At 46.2% G+C, this 25,639-nt stretch overlaps 1 protein-coding gene across 1 annotated transcript; it reads left to right on the forward strand.

Annotated features, from left to right (window-relative positions):
- Positions 1-2,635: 2,635 nt before the first annotated feature.
- LOC133099422 (calcitonin) lies at positions 2,636-5,660 on the forward strand. The gene is made up of 4 exons (XM_061203075.1): positions 2,636-2,718; positions 3,801-3,895; positions 4,160-4,303; positions 5,181-5,660. Exons 2-4 carry the CDS (start codon positions 3,810-3,812, stop codon positions 5,377-5,379), a joined length of 429 nt encoding a protein of 142 aa, XP_061059058.1. The 5' UTR covers positions 2,636-2,718; positions 3,801-3,809; the 3' UTR covers positions 5,380-5,660.
- The last annotated feature ends 19,979 nt before the right edge of the window (positions 5,661-25,639 follow it).

Genomic DNA, 25,639 nt, shown 5'->3' on the forward strand with positions numbered 1-25,639 from the left:
TTCTTGTCAGAGCGCAAGGATCTGAGTCTCTGCAGCTTTTAAAGAAACTTTCACCGACTTTACCCCAGGCAGGAACTCTGCTCGGATTGTGGGCTACGCATCGCGTGCCTTTGGAGTGGAAGGCGCCGCCGGGGATTGTGCCCCGCTAGAGGTGGCAGCAAGGCTGTCGGTCCTAACACTTCAGAAAAGTCCTAGTGACACAGACAGAGTCTCTGGAGAGGCTGTCACCTTTTCAGTCCTTAGCCCCAAGAGTTCAAAGTTCCCCCTAAATTCATATTTTGGGGCCTCTTGGGAGGCCAAACCCCAAACGCGATTCCTCCTGCGCTCTCTGCGGGCTTCCCCGCTCAGCTCGCCGCAGATAACTTGGAGGAGGCTAGGGAGCCTGGGGCCCAAGGTCTGGGGCCTTCCGGACCTTCTCTCCTACCCCGCCCCCTGCGCTGGCCCTCTCTGGGGAGCGGTGCTGCCCGGAGCTGCTGGGGCGGGCTCTACTCTCTGCCAGACCTCAGAGACGGTGGCAGTGGTCCGGGAAGAGGGCGGAGGCGTTAGTCAGCTCCCAGCTGCGCCTTTCCACCCGGCAGCCCCTTTCCCCGGCCAGAATCCGGGAAAGGGACGCAGAAGTGTCCCCTCACATTTGCAGGGCTCTGGGAGAAGGGCCCCCAAGTAAAGGCCGCTTCGGTGTCACCGGTCGCATCCGGAAGCAAGCCCTACCATTGGGGCGCAGAGAGACAGTCCCACTACTACAGCGGAACCGCTTCGAGAGCAGCGCTTCCTGGTGTGGGATTACAGGGGTCCTGGGAGTCCTGCTGCCCTGCTTCCTGCCGCCAGAGCCCGCAGCCACCTTCTCGGCGCGGCGCAGCGTTCCCCGGGGTAGGGGAGACTCCGGGTCAAGCAGCCTCCGTGCCTTCTGCCCGCCAGGGTAGCAGGCCCAGCAAGAGTCGCCCGGTCTGGCGGCCTGGATTCTTTGGGGCTGTTACCTGGAGTTTCGGTTGCCCAGGTGCTGGAGGGCGACCCGTCTTCGGCCCGCAAGAGGGGTTCTGCCACAGAAAATAAGACCCGGAGGGCCTAGACAGACGTCCGCTGAGCTCCCTTCTGACCTGCAGAAACGGTCGTCACCAGCTGCGGACATTCCGCCAGCCTCTGGCTTCGCTCCCTGCCCCGCAGCCCTGGGCGAGGCTTCCGGAGAGGCTTCGCGAGCTCAGGAGGGCCCGGCGGGAGCCCTTGGGGTCGCAGCTACCACGTTCAGCAGGGCTAGCCTGAGGGCCTGAAGGTGGTTGCGCTCCTTCACTTCTTCCGCACTGCCTCTGCCCCCCAGACACTCTACGCCCCTTCGGCCAGAGCTGGGATCTTCTCCCAGCGCCCTGGTGTCGCGGGCGCCCGCCGCGCGGACTGCAGACCCGGCTTTCCGTAAGGAAAAAGGGAAAGGCAGAGTCCGTGCGCGTGCCTGTGCTTGTGTCTATGTCCGTGCTTGGGGGACAGTGTGTACCCCTGTGCATATAAAACTTGCCTGTTTCCGAAAGCAGAAACTCGGGGGGCCGCTTTCGGATCTGGACGAGGTCGGTATGGGTTGATGCGAGCTCCCTCCCTTGCGAACAGCTGGTGAGGGCGCGTCTGCTGCAGCGAGTGCTGGCGATCTGCGGAGTGTCTGTGTGTGAGTGCGAAAGCAGAGCGTGTGGCCGGGGTCCAGGTAGGTGAGCGCTGGACGTGCACCCTGCGGGAGGCGTGAGCGCGCGCACCCGCCGGCCTGTGGCTGCGAGTGGCGCGTGTGTGAAAGTCCAAAGGTTGCCCCGTTGGTAGGCGCTGACCCCGGACAGCTCTGCAATCAAGGGCTTCAGGGAAGTGGGGCTGGGGTGTAGGGCGAGACAGGTAGAAACCCGGACACAGGCGTCCTGGCCCAGCAGCTTGGAAAACAGAAGGCAGAGGTGCCGGACAGCTGTGTAAACCAACTCCAGCGCCGCAGCGCAGGATCCCCGGTTAGAGTGGGGGAGGCAGAACCCGCAGTCGAGAATTCGGGAGCACGAGAGGAATGCCTAGCCCTCTGCGCAGACAGTGCCACTCCTCTCTTTCACTCCTACCCGTCCCAGAGAAGCGAGAAGAAAGAGGTTAGGTTGCCAGACTGGCAGCAAACCAACTTTGCGGGGCCCTGGGCGCCAGGGCGCGGTTTAAGGAGAGGAGGGAGCGGAGGATATCCCAGATCACCCCAGGTGGTCCAGAGAGATCAATTTTTCAAGGACCCTTTCCCCCCACCATCCCCTTCTTCCACCGTGGTCTATTTCATCTGAGATCCCTTCAGAATCTAAGGGACCGGGCCGGAGTCCCTACTGGCGTGGCTGGAGGGAGTGCAAGGCCAGAGTTCAGGCACAAAGAAAGGGAGAGAAACTCTGGCCCCTCTACACAATTTGCTCCCACTTTCTGGACGTCGAAGGCTCTCCCCTCTCTCCGAGCCCTTCCGCTGCCCAAGCAATGACCTCATTGCGAGTGACAGCCAGAGCGGATGGTTCCCCTCCCCAGTGGACTGGTGTGCGGAGCGCGAGCAATGACGCAATCGGAGCTGGGTCGCTCCTGGCCACTTTGGATTGGCCGCGCGGGCTCGTGGGGACCTCCCCGCCCCCTATCGCTGGCATAAGAGCAGAGCGCTCCGCGGGGAAGACGCCCACAGCAGGCGTTTTGTCTATCCCGGTGGATCCGCAGCTCGCGCTCTCCCGAAACTCGAGTCGCCAGGTGAGAACTTCCCACTCTGCTCACTCTTAATTACCAGCCTCTGCATAGTTCATCTAATTTGCCCCATCTGCCTGCCTGCCTCTCTTTGCTTCTCACGGCCATCCCGGCCCACCTATAGCCAGGTGCTGCTAGCCGTCTGTCCCCTTGGAAGAAGGCAGGAGATTGGGGCTGTCAGCTCATTTTCTTCTAACCAGCTCCAGTGGAACCGCAAGCATCCCCAGGGCTTCGCCTGGGCGCTGGAAGCTCCGTGAGCCCAGCCCTAGCTTCCTAGCCTTCCTGGGTCTGCGGCCCCTGCATCTGTGCCGGTCCTTTGCGTGCAGGATTCTTCCCGAGTTTGGTCTGGGAGCGCCCTGAGCAGTCTGTGTCCCGAGGAGGGATCACGTTTGGTTCTCGGGACTGTTGAGCCCTGAAACTTCCTCTGAGGCGCCTCCAGCCTGCGAGCATCCCTGGGGCATTGGTACGGACTTGGGGCAGTGCAGTCAGCTGGCCAGAACATTGAGCTGGCGCCCAGCACCTGCTGCTAAACTGCACTTCAGCAGAGGCTGGCTGTTCGGGCAGAGCCTAGAGACGCCAGTAACCGGCACGTTAAGTTATCCCCAACCCAAACCCACAGACTGAGAGATTAGCGCTCCTTTCCAGTTTGCCCTTACTGCCTTCCTCTCCCAACTGTTGGTGGCGAAGTCCAGAGGAGGTGAAGGTGGTCCTAGACTTCTCAGTCCCTATGAAGACAGGCACAGTCTACAGCAAGGGTGGGTTCTCGCTTGGTTTCTGCATAGGGCAGAAGGTGTGGATTTATGTGCATGTGTGTGGCTTCTTCCTGGCTTTCCACGGGACAAAACCGGAACCCCCCGCCCTCACCCCAGGACACCTGTTTCTGCTGTACCATGCGATTCAGTGTAATGTATATTTTGAGATTCAAAGCAGCCCATCTGGCAAATGAACCTAACCGAGCTGTGGGGAGGCGGGGTAACCTGCCCGAATTCTCAAGGCAGTCGTGGCAGAGGCCGGACTGGAACTTGGGTCTGTGGGCTCCAGGCGGTGCTTGGTCTTGGTGCAGCGGTAACGTCATTCTCCCTTTACAGAGAAGCATCATGGGCTTCGGGAAGTCCTCCCCCTTCCTGGCTTTCAGCATCTTGGTCCTGTGCCAGGCAGGCAGTCTCCAGGCGACACCACTCAGGTGAGACAGCCTGAAGCCACGAGACCGTTCCCCTTCCACTGCCCCTGGGATCAGGCAGTTCTGTGCCTCTGAAGTCACAGCAGTGGGAGGCTCCCAGTGAATCAACACCCTCAGGTGTACACTGGCCTTGAGCCCTGTGGGCTGGCAGTCAGGAGAGCCACATCCTCAGGGAAAGCCGCGGAGACCAGGAAGCCTGGCTGCTTATCCTGGGAAGGAGGCAGGCAGGGGCTTCGAGTCTGTGTTGGGTTTGCTTCTTCTCTCCAGGTCTGCTTTGGAGACGCTCCCAGATCCTGGGGCACTCAGTGAGAAGGAAGGGCGCCTCCTGCTGGCTGCACTGGTGAAGGCCTATGTGCAGAGCAAGACCCGTGAGCTGGAGCAGGAGCAGGAGCAGGAGACAGAGGGCTCCAGGTAAGGCTCCCCACCCAGCCCTGGCATATTCAGGAGGACATACCCCAGAGAGGTAGGAAAGACCACATCTGGCCAAGAGTTCAGCAGATTGTCCCTGTTCGCCAGGACCTGGGACTCAGCCATTCTCAGCCTACATGGAAGACAGAGGTCCACATGCAGCTGGAGGGACTGTGGTTAGACACATTAAAAAGATCCATTCCTGAAAGCTGTTAGGAAATGAAATGGGGAGGTGTGGAATCACTTACTCTGGGAATTGGTCTTGCCCGACTGAGGAGAACACCCAGCCCTGGATGAGTTAGGACCGGTGAGTGTGAAGCCAGGGGATGGGCTGTTATAGCTCAGGATGTCTTAGAAATTTAACCTGTGTATGTTGTTCTCTCACACCTGCAAGGCACCTTCATTGCACATTTGCAAGGTGAAGCCAAAGGCCTTGCAGAGGTTGGGGTCAGGTAGAGCAGTGTCTGAGGTAGGTCCGGAGCCTTTAGATGTGTAGAATCTGTGGAGATGTGCATGTTCTCATGGGGCCAGACACCCCTCCCCAGTCGCACCTCCCTGCGCACCCTGAGCTTGGAGCTCACACCAGCAGAGTCACGTGTTGCACCTGCATTCACCCTGAGAACTCTCTGCAGAGCATGAAGGACTGAGCAGCATGTGGAATGCCAGAAAAGGTCACCCCTTCCCACCGCAGCCCTTCCCCACACTGCCCTGGCTCAGCGAACCTCTGAGTTCTCCTAATGGAGCATGTGTGAGCCACCCCACTGCCTGCCCCTCTCATCTCTCTGCTCCAGGCGCCCCCTCCTGGGTCTAACCTTCTGCATGACTGCCCTCAGGGGCAGCCCTGGTGCATGGTATTGTCTGGCATGTCTTTTCCCTGCAGCCTGGATGGCTCCAGAGCTAAGCGGTGCAGTAATCTGAGTACCTGTGTGCTGAGCGCGTACTGGAAGGACCTGAACAACTTTCATAGATTCTCTGGCATGGGCTTCGGGCCTGAAACACCTGGCAAGAAAAGTGACATAGCCAGCAGCTTGGAGAGGGACCGCTTCTCCCATTTTGGGGTGCCCCAAGATGCCAAGTGAACTCCTTCCACTCCTTCCTGATTTCCTTTCTTGCTCCCATGGATGAAGTTAATGCATGCAGATTTTACCTGGATTGCTCTTCAAGCTGGTATTGGTAGCTTTGCTTATGACAAAGAATGCTGGGGACCTCAGGATGGAAAGAAAGAGAGCAGGACTCACAGACAAGGTTAGAGATAAGAGAGAGAGGGAAGCTTCTGAGATCCCAGAGAATGTCATGGCAGAGCCGTCCAATTCCTGCTTCATCCCTCATGCCTCATCATTGATGAATAAACCTATTTTCTAAAAGGATTTGCACTTTGGTGGTCATTATTCTGGTCCCTGTCCCAGGCCTGAGAGTGCCCAGGGCCTATGCTTGAAAGTAACCTTAGCCTTAGGGTCGTAGGATGCAGGGCTTGGTGAGGGTCCCTGTGAACCAGCTCCAGCAATGAGAACAGGTGTGCTGAGGAGCAGGTAAGCACTTCTGGGGGAGGATGCTGCAAACCCTGTGCTCTGAGCCTCTTCCAGGTAAGACTTCAGGGAATTTAAATTTTTCTATGGAAAGTGGTTTTGTTGGTGCTTGTGGCTAGGGTATGACCTCTATATGCTCCTTACATGTTGGGGTGGGCATATGTAAGGGGTGATAAGTATAGGGTTTTAGCACTTGCCACATGGCTTAGAACTGGATTTTTTTGTGAAAATCTTTGGGCAGGGCTTCTAGCAAAGGCCTCCAGGCCATTTCCCCTAACAGCTTTGATAATTGCATTTAGGAGAAACACTTATTCTTAAGTGATGTGTCAAAGAGCTACAATTCTCTTTATGAAGGCCTTATGGGGTATGCTCCTGCCCCAGCCTCTCACTGACAGGCCTTCTCTTTTTCTCCATCCTGCAAATCAGCATCACTGCCCAGAAGAGGTCCTGCAACACTGCCACCTGTGTGACCCATCGGCTGGCAGGCTTGCTGAGCAGATCTGGGGGTGTGGTGAAGAGCAACTTCGTGCCCACCAATGTGGGGTCTGAAGCCTTTGGCCGGCGCCGCAGGGACCTTCAGGCCTGAGCAGTGAAATGACTCCGGGAAGAAGGTGATTGCCTTGTACTGTCAGATGGGAGGGGAAGGGATTTGGAGGTTAGGACCCACATTTTGAAACCCACTGGACCTGGCTGCAGATCCCTTCTCTCCAATTACATTATTCTTCTTGAGTTAGTGAGTTCCTTCTACAACTCAGCTTGAAATCAGAACACTAGGACAGGCTGCAGAGATGCAGTGTCATCTTTCTGAGAAGAGAGAGAAAAAAAAAAACTTGCTGCATTTAGAAAGGTAGGGGCCTTGCAAATCTTAGCCTGGGCCACTTGTCATTAATGAACCCAGTTTCAGAAAGCCCTCAACTCTTGATCAGTATTCATAGATTCAGACCAGAGGGCTATAATCATAATACTACTGCTAATATTAATAGTGACCATTGAATGGTTTGCTCATCATTTGCCTTCAAAGCTTGCTTACATCTCATATCCATAATTTATAAATAGTGTTCAGTTGAAGAAGCACTTCTATAAATTTGTGTTCTTTCAGTAATAATTGTGATTATTTTCTTCTTGTCCTTCTGATTCTCCTAGTTCTCTTTCTTCTTCTTTTCCTCTTCCTCCTCCTCTTCTTCTTTTTTATTTTATTTCTTTTTCATCTCAGGTTACCATGAAGCTGAACTCACCACTTCTATTAACTTCTGTTGACAACAACTTGGTGAGGAGGCCCCAAGGAAGATATACATGTTTGCATCCTAATAGATATCGAAAAAAAGCACCTTTGTCACTTGAAAGGAATGAAACTGAATGCAAAATAAGCTAATTCCATATTTCTTGTGCATCTTTTTTATATTTGATTCTATGTGCAGTAAATGTGATGGCATCTCTCATTAGCTTATCTGGTAGCAAACTGGTTCTTTGAAAGCTGTCCTGTTGACCATGGCAGCTCTGCCAAATCTTAGGGGGACATTAAATCACTGCCTCTATGGCCTCTGGGGACACATGGTAATGGTGATGCTATGCTTTATTGTCTAAGAACATGGTTGTATAATTTGTTTAAGGAAATGTCAATATTGTGCCATTTGTGAACTTCATTAAGATTAAAAACATATTTTGGATACACTTGTTTCAAGACCCTGTTGGTTCATTTCAAATTGTCTTCCTATTTGATAACAATAACAATAATAATAGACATATTTTGAGGGATGACTATGGGCCAGATGATGTTCTAAGGTAGTGCTTTATACCTATTAATTCAGTTACTCTTCAGGACAACTCCACAGGGCTAGACTCCATTATCATTTCCACTTTACATGTGGGGAAACAGAGGCACGGAGAAGTGAAGTCCAAGGTCACACAAATAGACAGTGGCAAACACAGGTGCTGATTTCTAGAGCTTACAGTTGAAACCACTGAAGTGTATGCTTTTCAACAATGGCTCCTGATGTTTTCCAGAGACCTGTGAGCCATTCTTTGACCTAGCTGCCTCACATGGTAGACCCTCAGATTTTTGAAGACAAATGGAAAATTTAAAACATACAAACAACCTGGTCTTTATATAATAAAATGAATCCCTTCTACCCATTACTTGGTGCTATAGGCTGCAGGTTTGTGTCCCTCCCCGAATTTATATGTTGAAACCTAACTCCCAAAGTTAGGAGGTGGGGCCTTGGGGAGGTGATTAGGTCACAAGGTTAGTCCCCTCATGAATGGGATTAGTGCCCTTATAAAGGAGGCCTGAGAGAACTCCCTTGCTCCTTCTGCATATAAATTTACAATGAGAAATTTGCTGTGAATGAAGAAGTGGTACCCCACCAGATATTGAATCTGCAGGTACCCTGGTCTTGGACTTCCCAGCCTCCAGAACTGTAAGAACTAAATATTTGTTGTTTATAAGCCACCCAGTTTGCGGTATTTTGTTACAGTAGCCTGAATGGACTAAGACATTTGGCTTCAACAAGGATCAATTTGCGGCCAGTGTTATTACATCTATGAGCCATGTACTTCCCCCAGACCTCCCCTACCACCCAATATATCCATAAGTATTTCCCCTTGTATCTCCAAATGGGAAGGACTTTTAAATATAACCAAAATTCCATTTAACAATTAAATAGTTCAAATCCCTCAATTACCTTATATATTAGATATATGATATCATATATATTAATCTTATATAAATTATATATATTATGTATATAAATACATAAATATAAATCAGGGCTTAAATTAGGTCTTCACTTTGCTGCTGGTTGATGTGTTTTAAGGCACTTTCCATCTAGAGGTTTCACCTCTACCTTTTTTTTCCCTCCTGCAATTTATTTGTTGGAGAGACTAAGTTACTTGTCTAATGGAGTTTCCCATATTCTGAATTTTGATGACTACACCCTTGTGGTGAGGTTTAACATGCTCCTTTATCAATTGTATTTCTTGTGAGTGAGAGTGGGAAAGGGGAAAGAAAAGTGGAAGATGAGGTCAGAGATGTAATGAGGAAGACAGATCATGTAGGACTTTGTAGGGCACAGGAAAGACCCGGGCTTTCTATCAGTCAATTTCTAGTCCATAGAACAGAAACCACATCAGTGATTTTAACAGAAAGTATGCTCTAAGACGTTGACTAAGTAGGCAATAGAGTACTGAAAAGGCAAAAGAAAACAAGAAATAGTACAGAGATTAAAACCAAAGGAGGCAGCTACCATCCACAGGGCTGGGAAAATGAGGGGAGGTGGTGGAGGAATTAGAATCTAGGAACTTAAAGAAGAATTCTCAGACCATTGAGAAGGGAGGTCATCTGATGCTGGTACTGAAGCACCAGCATCCATCGAAGCAACAGCAGCACGCATTGAAGGGGTGCAACAAGACTGTTCTAGGAGTGTAGAAAAGCACACAAAATTGCAAACAGGAACCAACTTCCCTGGCAGAATAAAGAAACTGGGGGTGATGCTGACAGAGACAGAAATCAAAATAAGAAGGAGCAAGTTTCTTCTTCATGCCTTCTTGTCTCCTTTGAGAACCTCCAATTGGCAGGGATCCACCTGACAAAGAAAAATGTGGTTTGCAGAGTTCCAGCCTCAGTATCTCTTTATAAGCATATATTTTTACATTTTTTATAGAGAAAAGCCATTTTTTTGGTGTACAGTTCAATGGGTTTTGACAGTACATTTGAGTCATGTAATCACCATCACAATAAAGGCACAAGACAGTTTCATCACTCCTCAGAAGTCCCCCATTTCTCCTTTGCAGTCAGTTGCCCCCTCAATCTTTAAACCCTGATAACAACTGTATAGTTTTTAAAAATATTTATCTTTTAAAATTGATATATAATTAACATATGACATTGTATTAGTTTTAGGTGTCCAATGTAATGATTTGATATATGCATATATTGTGAAATGATCACCACAGTAAGTTCATCCATCACTACACACAGTTACAATGTTTTTTCTTGTGATGAGAACTTTAAGATTTACTCTCTTAGCAACTTTCAGATAGATAATAGAGTAGTGTTAACTATAGTCACCATGCTGTGCATTACATCCCCAGGACTTCTTTATCTTATAACTGGAAGTTTGTACTTCTTGACTGCCTTTACCCATTTGCAGCTCCCTACCCTCACCTCTGGCAACCACAAATCTGTTCTCTGTTTCTATGAGTTCGTTTTTTTTTTTTTTTCATACGTAAGTATGAAAATATACAGTATTTGTCTTTCTCTGTCTGACTTATTTCACTTAGCATAATGCCCTCAAGGTCCATCCATGTTGTAAGAAATGGCAGGATTTCCATTTTTTAACGGTGAATAACATTCCATTATATATAAAACTCTCTATATACACCAATGTCTATATATCCATATCTATATCTACCCATATATCACATTTTCTTTATCTAGTCGTCCGTCAATGCACACTTAGGTTGTTTCCATGTGCTGCTATGAACATGAGGGTGCAGATATCTTTCCAAGACAACGATTTCGTTTCCTTCAGATAAATACCCAGGAATGGAATTGCTAGATCATATAGTAGTTTTATTTTTAATTTTTTGAGGAAACTCCACACTATTTTCCATAGTGGCTGCACCAATTTACATTCCCACCAACAGTGCACAAGTGTTGCCTTTTTTCCACATCCTTGCCGACGTTTGTTATTTCTTGTCTTTTTCATAATAGCCATTCTAACAGGTGTGAGGTGATATGTCATCGTGGCTTTGCTTTACATTTCCCTGATGATTAGTGATGTTGAACACCTTTTCATGTACCTGTTGGCCATTGTATGTCTTCTTTGGAAAACATCTAATCAAATTCTTCTGCCTTTTCCAGAATGTCATATACATGGAATCAATATGTAACTTTGTCTGAATTTTCTTTTACTTAACCTAATGCATTTGAGATTTATTTATATTGTTGCATGTATATAGTTTGTTTCTTTTTATTGTTGGGCAGTATTACATTGCAGGGATGTACTACAGTTTGTTAATCCATTTATCCATTGAAGGACGCCTGTTGTTTCCAGTTTTTGGCATTTATGAATAGAGCTGCTATAAATTTTGTGTATAGATTTTTGTGTGAAGATAAGTGTAGTGGGCCAAACTGGGACCCAAGAAGATATGCCCATGTCTTCAACCCTGGAAACTGTGAATGTTACCTTATCTGGAAAAAGGATCTTTGCTGATGTAATTAAATTAGGATCTTAAAATGAGCTCATCCTGGATTATCCAAGTCAGTCTTAAATCCAATGATGTGTTCTTATGAGAGATACACAAAGAAGAAGATACACAGAAGAGAAGATGATGTGAATACAGAGGTAGGGAGAGTCATAAACTGAGGAAGCCAAATCAGCCAGCAGCTCTCAGAAGCTAGAAGAGGCATGGAGTGGATTCTCCTGCAGGGTCTCTGGAGGGAGTGCAGCTCTCTGTCACCTAGATTTTGGAATGAGAGAATAAATTTCTGTTGTTTGAAGCCACTGAGTTTGTGGTAATTTGTTATGGCATCCCTGGGAAACTAATACAATACATTCCATTTCTTTTGGGTAAATACCTTGGAGTGGGATTGGTGAGTCATTTGGCAAGTGTCTATATTTTTTTCCTTAAGAAGTCTTTTATTTTTACAATTACCTTCTAATCTTTGTCCATATACATTTACATTCTTGATAATTACTACCAAATAGTTTGCACGTGGTATTGTGTATTTTGCTTGTTACTGCATTCAGTATGATAAACATAATTGTATTCCTTAAGTAAAGTAAGAAAAACTAATTTCAGAAACTTTGAAAAATCAATATATGAAAAAAGATTTCAATAAATTTAATTCAACCACTGTGATTTGTTTTTATTGTCTTCCTTTTATATGCATATTTTACATAGTTCTAAACTATATATTATATTATATTTTTAAATAAAAACTTTTTTTAAGAGCAGTTTTAGGTTTGCAAAAAATTGAGAGGAAGGGACAGAGATTTTCCTATACCCTCTGCCCTCACACATGCACAGCTTCCCCCATTATCAACATCATTCACCAGAACAATATATATATGTACATATATATATATATATATATATTTTTTTTTTTTAACCAAGGATGAACCTACACTGACACATGATAATCACCCAAAGTCCATAGTATACCTTAGAGTTCACTCTTGGTATTGTACATTCTATGGATTTGGGCAAAAGTATAATGATATATATCCATCATTATAATAGCATGTGGAGTATTTCACTGCTCTAAAAATCTTTTGTGCTCTGCCTGTTCAATACTCCCCATGACTCCCCTGGCAAACACTGGTTTCACCTTTTCCAGAGTGTCACATAGTTGGAATCATACAAAACGCGGCCTTTTGAGATTGGCTTCTTTCCCTTCGTAACATGCACTTACGTTTCCTCCATGTCTTTTCATGGCTTGGTAGCTCATTTCGTTTTAGCACTGAATGGTATTCCATTGTCTGAATGTACCACAGTTTATCCATTCATCTACTGAAGGACGTGTTGTTTGCTTCCAAGTTTTGGCAATTATAAATCAAGCGTCTATAAATATCTGTGTGCAGGTTTTTATGTGGACATATGTTTTCAACTAGTTTGGGTAAATACCAAGGACCGCGACTGCTGGATCATATGTTAAGTGTATGTTTAGTTTTGTAAGAAACTACTAGACAGCCTTCCAAAGTGGCTGGTAGCATTTGCATTCCCACCAGCAATGATGAGTGTTCTGTTACTTCACATTCTCGCCAGTATTTGGTGTTGTCAGTGTTCTGGATTTTGTCCATTCTAATAGGTGTGTAGTGGTGTCTCACTGCTGTTTTAATTTACATTTTCCTGATGACATATGACTTGGATCATCTTTTCATTTGCTTATTTGTCATCTGTATATCTTCTTTGGTGAGGTTTCTGTTAGGGTCTTTGGCCCATTTTCAAAGTTTTAAGAGTTCTTTGTATATTTTGGAGAATAGGCCTTTATCAGATGTGCCTTTCCCAAATATCTTCTCCCAGTCTGTGGCTTGTCTTCTAATTCTCTTGACACTGTTTTTTGCAGAGCAAAGGTTTCAATTTAATGAAGTCCAACTTAATCAATTACTTCTTTCATGGATCATGTCTTTGGTGTTGTATCTAAAACAACATCACCTTACCCAAGGTCATGTAGGTTTTCTCCTATATAATCTTCTAGGAGTTTTATAGTTTTGCATGTTACATTTTGGCCTATGATCCATTTTGAGCTAATTTTTGTGAAAGGTCTGTGTCTAGAATAATTTTTTAGCATGTGGATGTCCAGTTGTTCCAGCACCATTTGTTGAAGAAACTATCTTTACTCCATTGTATTGCCTTTTGTCAAAGATCAGTTGACTGTTTTTGTGGGGTTCTATTTCTGGGCTCTCTATTCTCTTCCATTGATCTATTCGTCTATTCTTTCAACAATACCTCACTATCTTGATTACTGTAGATTTATAGTAAGTCTTTTTTTTTTTTTTTAACATCTTTATTGAAGTATAATTGCTTTACAATGGTGTGTTAGCTTCTGCTTTATAACAAAGTATAGTAAGTCTTGAAATTGAGTAGTGTCAGTCCTCCAATTTTGTTCTTCCCCTTCAAGATTGTTGGCTGTTTTGAGTCTTTTGCCTCTCCATATGAACTTTAGAATCAGTTTGTCAACATCCATAAAATATCTTGCTAGGATTTTGATTGGGATTGCACTGAATCTATAGATAAATTTGGGAAGAATTGGCATATTAATAATATTGAGTCACGAATATGGAACATCTCTCCATTTATTTAACTCTTCTTTATCTCTGATAATTTTCCTATCTTTGAAGTCTGCTCTGTCTGAAATTAATATATCTAGCCCTGCTTTCTTTTGATTAGTGTTAGCATTTACTTTTTAAATTGTGGTCTAAATGATATACAAAATTATTAGTTTCAGGTGTACAACATAATGATTTGATATTTGTATATAATAGAAAATGATTACTTACTTCTAGTTAACATCTGTCACCATACATAGTCACAGAATTTTTTTCTTGTAATGAGGGATTTAAAGATCTACTCTCTTAACAACTTTCAAATATGCAATACAGTACTATTAATTATAGTTGCCATGCTATACATTAGAACCATTTGTTTCTTTTAATTTGTATGCATCTTTATATTTAAAGTGGGTTGCTTATAGACAACATATAGTTGGGTTTTGTTCTTGTTCCACTCCGACAATCCATGTTTTTTAACTGGTACTTTTAGACTTGACATCAAAGTGATTATTAATATAGCTGGATTAATATCTACCATATTCATTATGGCTAGTATATATTTAACTTTATAAGAAACTGCCAAAATATCTCCTGAAGTGGCTGTACCATTTTGCATTTCCACCAGGCACGTATGAGTGTTCTAGTAACTCCACTAATGTGTATATAATAGTATATAATTGTGGTTTTAATTTAAATTTCCCTAATGACTAGTGACATTGAGCATCTTTTCCTGTGCTTATTTTCTATCGTTTTTCCCTTTTGTTGAAGTGTTTGTCCAAATCTTTTGCTCATTTTGTAGTGGATTGCTTGTTTTATTATTGTTGAATTTTGAGAGTTTTTTACATATTGTGGATGCAAAATTATTATCAGAGATATAATATCTGATAATGTTTTCCCCAATCTGTGGATTGCATTTTCATTATCTTAGCAAAAGTTTTAAATTTTGCTGAAGTCTAATTTATCATTTTTTAAATGGGTTGTGCTTTGGTGTCGTGTCTTGTCTAAGAACTCTTTGCCCAACCCCAGATCACAAGGTCACAGTGGCTTTGTCCTATACTTTTTCCTAAAAGATTTTTAGTTTTATGTTTTACATTTAGGTCTAGGATCCATTTTGAGTTAATTTCTGTATAAGGTGAGAGGTGTAGGTCGAGACTAATTTCTTTGCCTATAGATGCCCAATTGTTCCAGTTGTTGAAAAGACTATTACTTAACCATTTAATTGCCTTTGCACCTTAGTTGAAAATCAATTGATCATATTTGTGCATGTGATTTCTGGACTCCCAATTCTGTGTCATTGATCAATGTAGTTATTCTTTTGCCAATACCACACTTTTTTTTAAATTAATTTTTATTGGAGTATAGTTGATTTACAATATTGTGTTAGCTTCTGCTGTACAGCAAAGTGAATCGGTTATATATATACATATATCCACTCTTTCTTAGATTCTATTCCCAGATAGGTCGTTACAGAGTATGGAGTAGGGTTCCCTGTGCTCTACAGTAGGTTCTTATTAGTTATCTATTTTATACATATTCGTGCGTATGTGTTAATCCCAATCTCCCAATTTATCCCTCTCCCCCTTTCCCCCTTGAATACCACATTGTCTTGATATACTTAGACACACTGTGGTGTTAAAGTAAGCATGGTAATCAGGTAGTGTGGGTCTTACAAAATTATTTATTTGTATGTTTATTTAAGTATCTACATGTCCATTGGTCCACTCCAACTCAACTCTTATGTAGTTGTATAGAAATAGTGTTTAATGGAGATGCAGGTGCTTTTTAACATGATGTGGGGTGAGGATGTCAAAAATAAAAGTAGAGGGGCTGGCAGCATCTTAAAATACCCAGTCTCCCACCAGTCCCTCCCTCTGGGTGCAAAGCAGCCTCTTCTCCACCAGAGGGCGCACCAAGAAGGCGCTTAAGCTAGCTCTGCCAGGATCCCCTCTTCCCAGTCTGGTCCCAAGCTGGTCTCCCAGATTCACCTCTCCCTGCTCTCATAGCCTTGGCTTTCTGGCCCCTACATTTGGAATAATGACGCCTCCCTCGCAGGTGTGAGGCAACGTCCTACCAAAGGTACTCAGGATTCCAGGGGCAGATGGTAGTCCTTAGGGAGGAGGGAGGCTGGAAGCTTCCTCTTGTTTGAGGGACCTTGAAAAAAGAGCAGCCATAGTGAGACCCATTTTATTGCCTTCTTGACTTCCCTCAAAGGACAAAGGCTGGGGCAGAGATGGAAGAGTGGCGGGAGTGGGAGGGGCATTAAGGGAATGAACAGAGATCTCTGCATTTTGACACAGGACTGCTCCTGTGGGGGATGAGTGAAGACAAAATAAGGGAGGTTTTTATGGAGGGCTGGGTCTTGGACTCAATGACGAAAGGCTGGTAGGGTTTTTTTAATTAAAAATTAAATAACTTTTTCCTAATTATAAAATTAAAATACTCAATATGGAAAATTTAGCAACTACAGGAAAGACAACAACAACAACAGAAGGTGGGGGGAATAGTATGTTTCTTAGATATCGCATCATCCAGAGAAATCCACCGTTAGTAGGTTGGTGTGTGTTATGTTTTTTTATATCTTATGTGCATATTTATAAAATTGTATCACACCAAACTTCTCTGAAACCTGCCCTTTTCAGGGTCCGTCTTTCCACGCCACTCCATGTTCTTCTACTGTATCATTTTTCATGTCCATTTCACATTCCCTTGAATAAATGTGCCAGAGTTTATTTAATCAATCCCTTATATACACGTAAATTATTTCCAGATTTTTATTCTTGTAAAAATGCTGTAACAATCAACTTTGGAGCTAAATTTCATAAAATATTCACATTTATTTCCTTAGGGGAAATGTGCATGAGCACAATCTAGGATCACGTTAATCTAATTTTAATCTAATGCGATACCATTTTTTATTCTTTCTAGCAGCGGGATTGTAGAGTCAGAGAGTAAATGCATATGTAATTTTGCTAAGTATAGGTAATCTACCATTTTTCATCCCCCCCAACCATGTGTAAGAGTTCTTGTTTCTCCCAGCCTTACCAACTGGCTATGTTATCAAATTTCTGGATGATCAGACACAGGGGGACACAGAGCAACATAAACAACAGAAAACAGAAACAGACCCAGAGGCTCACACGTAGGAGGAACAAATGGGAAGAGAAATGCCAGCTCAATATGGGGAGACACTTTCTGGCAGTGGGAGCTGTCTAATGATAGCAGGGGCTTCTCGGGAAGTGATGGGCTCCCTGTCACTGCAAGTGTTCAAGGAGAGACCAGATGGCCATTCAGCAGAATGTGGTACAGGAGGCTTCAGCAACTTGGTGTCTGGATCAAGGACCTTTAACGGCTGGAGAAAATCACACAACCATATTGATTGATTGCCTCAATTTAAATCCATGAGCCTTAATTAAGCCTTTATTGCTGCCAGGAAATTGTATGTCCTTAGTCCATTCACTCTCCCATTTACTTCTAGATCATTACTCACACCTTCTCCTCGAAACCTCGACACTTCCTCCACCGTCCTTATTCTCAGCCCCTGACTGTGCTTCTTACTTTACTGATAAAACGACATCAATCAGAAGAGAGCCTCCCCAGACTCCACCAGAACACCTGTACACTACTGGTATCTGCTCCCAGGTCCTCGTCTCCCGCTAGTCTCCATAGGTGAACTTTCCGTGCTCCGAGCTGGAGCCATTTCTTCCATTTATGCGCTGGGCCCCATCCCCTTTTCACTACTCAGGGCATTGCTCCAACTCTTCTCTACTATCCCCACCCTCATCTCCTCCTACTCCCCCTCCCTTCTTCGCACCGCTCCACTTCACTAGTCTCCTTCCTTTTGCTCCAAAACACCAGGCACACTCTTGCCTTAGAGCCTTTGCTTTGACTGTTTCCTTTCTTTGGAAAGCTCTTCTCACAGATAACCATCTGCATAACACATAACTCCTTTACCTCTATTTACATGGACTGAATTAAAAGACCAGTCTAACTATAGGCTCTTTACAAGAGGTATCTAAAACATAAGAATACAGAAAGGGCCAAAGTAAAAGAATGAACAATTTTCCATGCAAACAGTAGCCAAAATAATGGTAGTGTAGCTATATTAATTTTGAATAAAACTGACTTTAAGGCAAAAAGCATCATTGAGATAATGAAGGCCACCTTATAATTGCAAAATTTAAAAATTTCCAACAGTATGTAATAATTCTAAATGTATATGCACCTAATAACAGCCCCAAAGTAGTATAAAGCCTAAATCCACGATTCTGGTGGGACATTTTAACACACCTCTCTTATTAATTATCTCCTAGCATGAGATGGTCTATTTATATCTCTTTATGCATTATTAGACTGTGAGCATCCCAAGGTCAGAGATTGCCTTGATCATTTATATTCTGAGCGATGTGCACAGGACTGGCCTTTATTCATTTTTTACTGGACTAAACTTCCTTCAGCATTGGTGAGGTCACTGTCTTCTGAAGTAGCACATTCTTTCTTTGGGAATGCTCTCACTCTTAGAAGGGTCTTAGTCTTCTGGATTAAAACCTGTCCTCCCCACTCTCCCAGCTTTCCTAATATGGCTTAGGCATGTATGGGTTTTGGAGGATTTCCCTCCAGGAATGGGTGTGTCTGAGACCAGATCTTTTAAACCATAGGTGGGTATTAATTGCAAGGAATTTAAAATAGATCATTTTTTTCTTTCCTACAGTCCTGGCTGGGCATGGTTTCTATTAGAAGAATCCTTTCTGGGCAATTACCCATCCATCCTCAATAATGTATCTGGGAGTTGGCATTAAGGCTTTTCAGTTATTCAAATTGTCAGAATTTTTATCTCCTGGTGAAACTTTTCTGGAAGCTCTCATGGCAGCTGTTGCATGTGCTCAGGGGCAAAGCTAAAGCTCTTGCCTTTGTCTTTGGCAGGCCCTTAGGCAAGGGCTGTAAATCTGAGCCCACCAAGACCATTATAACAATTCACTGACTTTCTTGAGAGCTGTAGCGCTTTTACAGAGATTTAAATGCATGGGAGGCTGTGGGGATTGAAAGAGTTTGTAGGTCTTGGCTTTTCTCTGGGTTCCAGTTACTATCCATTTGTACTGTACACCCTCCCCCATAGCTTCTCCATCCTTCTCTGCTCTGCTCTGTGTCCAGAGGAGCTGGTCCTCTGATCGCAGCCCCTGGGTTATCTGGTTGGGTTTTGCCAATGGAGGTCAAAGGGAGGAGCAGAGAGAGGTTAGAGAATTTCTTTCCCACTTTGGTGCCATGGTTCTGAGACGACCTCTTCCATGGTTCCACCAGAGCACCCGTAAGCCATTTCCCCCCTTGCCCCTAGACTTAGAGGTGGTAGCATCTTCCCACAGTTGTCAGTACCTGGGTGCCTCAAACCAGTTGTTATTCTCTTATCCCTGACCATAAATAGCCTTTCAGGTCTCCAAGTCCCACCTAAGTGGACTTCTTTTCCTGCTGGGACCTGACTGGGAAACAAAAATATACAGAATATGCATTCTGCCTGGAAGATGGCTCCTTTCTTTACTTTATGGGCTCAGAGTCCTTGTCAGATACACCTGAGAGCACTCTTGCACTAGGTCTCAGGTGACTCTCTGTGGCTCAGAAAAGGAAAGACACTTCCTTAGGGTCACAGAGGTAAGAGAGAAGCCTCTGATTCTTATCCCCTGTGCTGTGCCCGTCCCACTAACAGCTGGGCTTCTCTCGGTGCTGCCTTCACCAAGGAGACATGGGGAGGTGGGATACATTAGGACTTTTAGAATTGTAAGCAAAAGAAAAAAAAACTCAAGCCAGTTTAAGAGAAATAAGAAAAACGTTGTTAGAGTGTAGGGGTGTCTTGTGAAACCTCCAGGACAGGGAAGCTGCTGGGCCTCACGAACCAGGGGTGCAAACACCCTTCATAGGGAAGATTCTTGGAAACCCAAGTCCTTTTCCTTTCAGTGGCTGGGTTTTCTGTCTGGCTCCCTTTATCTTCTTGGCATCTGGTTCCTGGATGGTCTTGGCCACTTCTGTGCTCTGCCACATGGGACAGCTACTTCCACCACCGTGCTCAGACCATTCCACAGAAGTTTGCTGAATATCTACTATGTGCCTGGCACTGCACTGGAAGGTAGGGCCTCCGTTCTTGTGGAGTGGGGCACTGGGGAGACAGATAATAAACAAATAAACAAACAAATAAATAAACAAGGAAATTTCAGAGTGATAAGTGGTATTAACAGGGGAGGGCTCTTTTAATTTGGGTGGTCAGGGAAGAGCCCTCTTAGGAAGATGATATGACCTGAGACCCTGGTGGAGAGAAGAATCAGGTAGAATTTTGTGAGCCAGGGAAAGGGTCTAGAACTTTTATTCTAAGTGCAATAAGAAGAAGCTGTTGGGCTTCCCTGGTGGCACAGTTGTTAAGAATCCTCCTGCCATGTACATATATGCACTACTAAATGTAAAACTGATAGCTAGTGGGAAGCAGCTGCATAGCACAGGGAGATCAGCTCAGTGCTTTGTGATCACCTAGAGGGGTGGGATAGGGAGGGTGGGAGGGAGGGAGACGCAAGAGGGAAGAGGTATGGATATATATGTATATGTAGAGCTGATTCACTTTGTTATAAAGCAGAAACTAACACCATTGTAAAGCAATTATACTCCAATAAAGATGTTAAAAAAAAAAAAAGAATCCGCCTGCCAATTCAGGGGACACGGGTTCGAGCCCTGGTCCGGGAAGATCCCACATGCCGCGGAGCAACTAAGCCCGTGCGCCACAACTACTGAGCCTGCGCTCTAGACCCCATGAGCCACGACTACTGAAACCTGTGTGCCTAGAGCCTGCAACAAGAGAAGCCACCACAATGAGAAGCCTGCGCACAGCACGAAGAGTAGCCCCCGCTCACCGCAACTAGAAAAAGCCCGTGCGCAGCAATGAAGACCCAGTGCAGCCAAAAATAAATTAAAAAAAAAAAAAAGCGGTTGAAGAGTTTTAGGTTGGAGGAGGATATGATCTCATTCACATTGCTAAAGGATGACTCTGGCAACTTTGTGGTTAAGGGGTTTTAGATGGTCAGGGTTTCAACATGGAGGCAGAGCAGACAGGACAGACTGGTTGGATGTTGGGGGCAGGGGGCTGGTGAGGTAAGAGGAATAAAAATCGACTCAGGTCTTTGTTTTGATCAGCTGGGAAGAGGTGGTACCGTTTAATGACATGCCTTGATTTCAACCCACAAGCAGCTCCAGAGCCTCCCATTTTCCAGGTGGGGAAAGGTCTTTCTTTACCAGGCTCACAGCTTCTGCAATGACTCCTAGCGCTCACCCCAGCCACCTCTGTCCACAGGCCCCATTGTGCTCAGGAATCTGGGCCATGTTCTACTGGGGCTGGGAGGGAAGTCCTTCAGGGCAGCCCCACGCGGTGTGAGGTGGTGTCCCAGCTGTTTCCCCTCTCATGATAGATGTTAAGCTGCCTGCAATCCCTGCCTTGGAACACCTCTCAGATGTGGGGTCAGCCCGTGTCCCCAGACTCAGATCTGGAGTCACTAAGTCTGGCTTGTGTGATTGCTCTCACTGGCTCCTTGTAAAATGTGTGTTTTTCAACTCTAGTCTGGCTACGATTGTCATTCCTAATCTGCTCCTTCTCCTACTTCCCAGGGGAGCTGGGCTGTTCCTTCTTTGACTCCTCAAGCCCCTACCCCCATTGCTGCCCCTTTATTTGCCACAACTCACCTGGCCTCCCACTGTAGAAAAGGCCCCTGCCCTGCCCCTCGCCCAGCCTATCAGCGCTAGCACCTGGCCTTCCCTCTCAGCAGCAGGTGCACCTCTGCACTTGTGTTCTTGCACTGCACCCTGGGAAACTCGTGGATCTACGCTCAGACGGACCTGGGTCTGAATCTTTGATCTTCCACTCACTGGCTGTGTGATCTCAGGAGAGCTACTTAACCTCTCTTGCCCTCGGTTCCTCACCTCTAAAGAGGGGGTAGTAATAACTACATCACTGGATCGTGGTGAGACATAAACAAGGTAAATCATGGAAAGTGCTTACTACAGCAGGTCTGTATACGGGAAGAAGTCAGTGACTGACTTCTTATGTAATGATAGTAGTTGTTTTTTTTTAATTTATTTATGGCTGCGTTGGGTCTTCGTTGCTGCGTGCGGGCTTTCTCTAGTTGCCGTGAGCGGGGGCTACTCTTGGTTGTGGTGCACGGACTTCTCATTACGGTGGCTTCTCTTGTTGCGGAGCACGGGCTCTAGGTGCGCGGGCTTCAGTAGTTGTGGTGCATGGGCTTAGTTGCTCCGCGGCATGTGGGATCTTCCCGGACCAGGGCTCGAACCCATGTCCCCTACATTGGCAGGTGGATTCTTAACCACTGCGCCACCAGGGAAGCCCATAGTAGTTTATTATTATTATTATTTTGCTCCTTTTCCCAAGACCTCACTTCTCCAGTTACCCTCGAAGCTCATCTTTCTCCCTGAACCCGGGGAGCACAAGAAGCAGAGGAAACAATAGATTCATGCTGGAGAAGCCAAAGTGGTTTCTAGAGCCAGGCCCTCAGCAGGCTTCCTTCCAGAAGGACACCTGAAGCTGTCCCCCAGCTGTCCAGAGCAAACCTCTGAGATCCAAAGGGCCAAGGAATGTCCACTAAGTCACTCCCTTAATTAGGCACCAAAACAGTGACAGAAGTAGCATTTTTCTGCCGTGTCTCTGCTGAGGCTGTCCTGCTGTTGTTGGAAAGGGGTTACCCCTTAGACTTTGGAAAGAGGGACTCTGTCTTAGCTTGGGATGCAGGGCCACAGCTCGGATGCCTGAGATTGCCCAGGAGTGTGGGGACAAGGATGCTAGCCAGGAGGGAGTGTGGCTGGCCACACAGTTGGCACCCTGATCGCTTTTCCTCCCTGGGCTCAACAGCCTTCGATTCATTGTTAGGGAGGCAGAAGCTACAGCCCCTCCTGCTAAGATGGTGGTCCTCAGAGTGTAACGGGTATACTAATCACCTGGAAGGCTTGTTAAAACACAGCTTGCTGGACCCTAGCCCCAGAGCTTCTGATTCAGTAGTTGTTGGAGGAGGTCTGAGACTTTACCTTTCCTACATGATGCCAGGAATTGCTGATGATGTTGGTCTAGGACCACTCTTGGAAAACCACCACCCTGGAGAATTGCATATTTGCACACTCTCCTTTTGCATCCTGTCTGAGGGTGGGAAATAGGGGAAAGACAAAGGGGCAGGAATCTCGGGCTCTTATTTTCACTAACTTACTCTGTGGCTATGTTTCTCAAGATGGTTTTGCTTGTAAGTAATGGGAAATAGCTTGTTACTTTAAGTAAGGGAATTTGTTGGGAGGAAATTCAACTCTTCTCTGAATTTAATGAAGAGTTGAGCAGTGAAGGCTTGGGGTGGGCAGGGTAGTCCTGGGGCCATCAGCAGCTGCAGTTCATGTGCTGAGGGCACTGCTGGCCAGGGCACTCCAGTCAGGTGATCTGGCCACTAATAACCTCTAGTCCAACTTATTAAAATTCTAAATGCTGATGAAAGTCAATCTGATTGGCTCACAAGGGGCGAGACCTTCCTGCCGTGCCTCTCTTAGCCAATGAGCCACAGCTGGTGTGTGGTGGAAAGGCTGCAGGAGAGGGCCAAGAAAAATCAGGGCTGCCTGCCTGCCCCCGCTGTCCTGAACTGAGCAGCAGTGATCCCACAAGGGGCCTACTACGGTGACCTCGACCAAGATTCTTTCCCTCACTGGGCCTTAGTTTCCCTGTCAAATGAAGGGTTTGAGTTAGAACCTAATTGCTAGATCAATTTTTTCTCAAAAAGCCCTGCATCATAATTGCTTGGGATGCTTGAAAATAGAGACGCACATGCCCCACAGTGGGCTGGGAAGTTGTCCATAACAGGCTTTCCAAAGCAAACCAAAGTGAAACAAAACAAAATGCCCTGATTTGTAGTATTTGCCCAATTTCTGTGGTGTAAATAAATACTTCCATTATGGCCAATTTCAAGTTACCAGCATGAAGTCACTGAACATGGATTGGGAAGAGAGAGATACCCAGGCTTCAGCTCACCACCAACCCACTGAATCAGAACCTCTGAGGGAGGCCTGGGAACCTGCATTTCACTCCCCTCCCCCACCCAGTGATTCTGGTGGGTAATAAAATTTCAGAATCCCTGCTCCCAGAGATCTCTGAGGGCCTTTCTGGTCCTTACGTCCTTCATCCTAGTTACATTACAGGTTCTCACACTGGTTCTGGGAGTTGAGGGAAATTTCCCCTTTTGAGAGCATTGTAGAGGAAGGCCTGGAGAGAGATAGACGGCCCGAGTGAGTCAATGGGGTGTCCACACCAGCCTATGGCCAGATTCCCCTCTCCCAGTCCTTCTTGAGTGGCCTATCCCACCATCACCCCATGGAGGCAGGACAGCATCTCCATGGGCATATCTCAAGGCTGCAGGAGGGGACTGCAGGACCTAAGGTCACAGCCATGGGTGCTGGGATCCTTGCCCATCGCTCATATCTCTGGGTGGGCTGGCATTTCAGCTGCGATCATCGTGACCTTCTGATCTGATATCTCAGTCCTCGGAAATGAGAGCCTGTCTGGTCATCAGCTATTTTTGTGCAGGTTCCTCATCTTGATAACCTTCTCTGAGTAGGTGGAGGACAGAGTGGAGGATGCTGTGTCTTACTTGAGATGGACTGAGGCAGAGAGAGCCATCACAAAGTCCAAGGGAGACTGACCAACAGAGGGCAGGGCCAGCGCAGAAGCTGGGGAGATGGAGGCTGGGGAAAGGAAAGTACAGACTACTGACAGGAATGGAAATTCTTTCTTTAGGGGCCTTTCAGAAGAAACCATTTGCCCTCTAAAGTTAGGCTGCACCTTAGTTTTGAGCTGGAACGACATCTGACTTTCTCTTATTCTATAAAGCAGTGGTTCTCAGAGCGTGACGCCCCCAGACCAGTACCATCCACATCAGCTGGGAACCTTTTAGAAATGCAGATTCTTGGGCTCTGAATGTCTCCTCCTCTTAGAGCCATTGCCTGGCTACGTGATTCCAGGTTAAATTGTGCACGCCTCTCTGGAAAAACCCCTTTCCAAAGTAGATGCCCCACAAGGCTGCCATGCTGGGCTGTTCTCAGACCACAGAGTGGATGGGCTTGTGAGCAGGAACAGTCGAGGAATTCTGGGAGGGGAACGGAGTAGGAAATGACGAGAGACAATAGAGATCACACTGGGCATGGTAGGCCTTCTTGAGCACTCTACTGGGGCTGCTGGCAACGAGCACCAGTGCCAGCACAGCCCCTGCTTGGAGATGTCTAACTTAGCCTGGAAATTTTCAGCAGTGGACAAGTTCCTGGACTGCTAAATTCTTCTGTTCTCTTCTTTTCCAGTCCTGTTCTCCCAACTCCCAGGGCTCTGGACTTTGTGACTTGTCCTATATCATAGCCCTGCCCCTCCTGTGCCCACCGTCCTCCCACCAAAGTCTTGCCACTTCTCTGCAAGACTGGAGCTGGCACCAGCTCCCTCGGGCAGCCCATGCTCTGTTCTGCCCGAGGCCTGGGCTCTGGTGCCATGCCTTGTCCCGTGGGTCCTGTGCAGCCTCATCTGGGCCTGGGGGCCAGGAGCCCTCCTTAGCCAGCCCCTGACAGTGCCAGAGTCTTTGAGGTGCTACCTGCATGAGGTTCGTTCATGATCCCTTCAGAAGAGAGCACCTGAGACTTCTTCCAGTGACCATGTGGGGTGTGCTGGGCAAACTAGATTTGAAGCTGAGGCTGTGGGTTGACTGTAGTTCAGGCTGGCTGACTGAACTGTAAACCTGAAATCTGCCCTCCATTTAGGTCTAACTTGTCCTTCCTGAAGTGACTCCTGAAGTTGGTGGAGCTGGGATGGGCCTTTTGGGAGGGAAGAAGAACATGGCGTCAGGCTAGAGGGGACCTTTGCCTGATGCAGCTCTGAACCATTTCTGTGGCTTCTCCTTTGGTAGAAGGACCTATTTGTGGTTGTGCCCCTGAGAGTCTGCATGTATCTGTTTACCTGTATGTCTCCCTTTTCACCCATGAGGGCTCTCACA

This window comes from Eubalaena glacialis, chromosome 10, assembly GCF_028564815.1.
Source record: "Eubalaena glacialis isolate mEubGla1 chromosome 10, mEubGla1.1.hap2.+ XY, whole genome shotgun sequence".
Lineage (NCBI taxonomy): Eukaryota > Metazoa > Chordata > Mammalia > Artiodactyla > Balaenidae > Eubalaena > Eubalaena glacialis.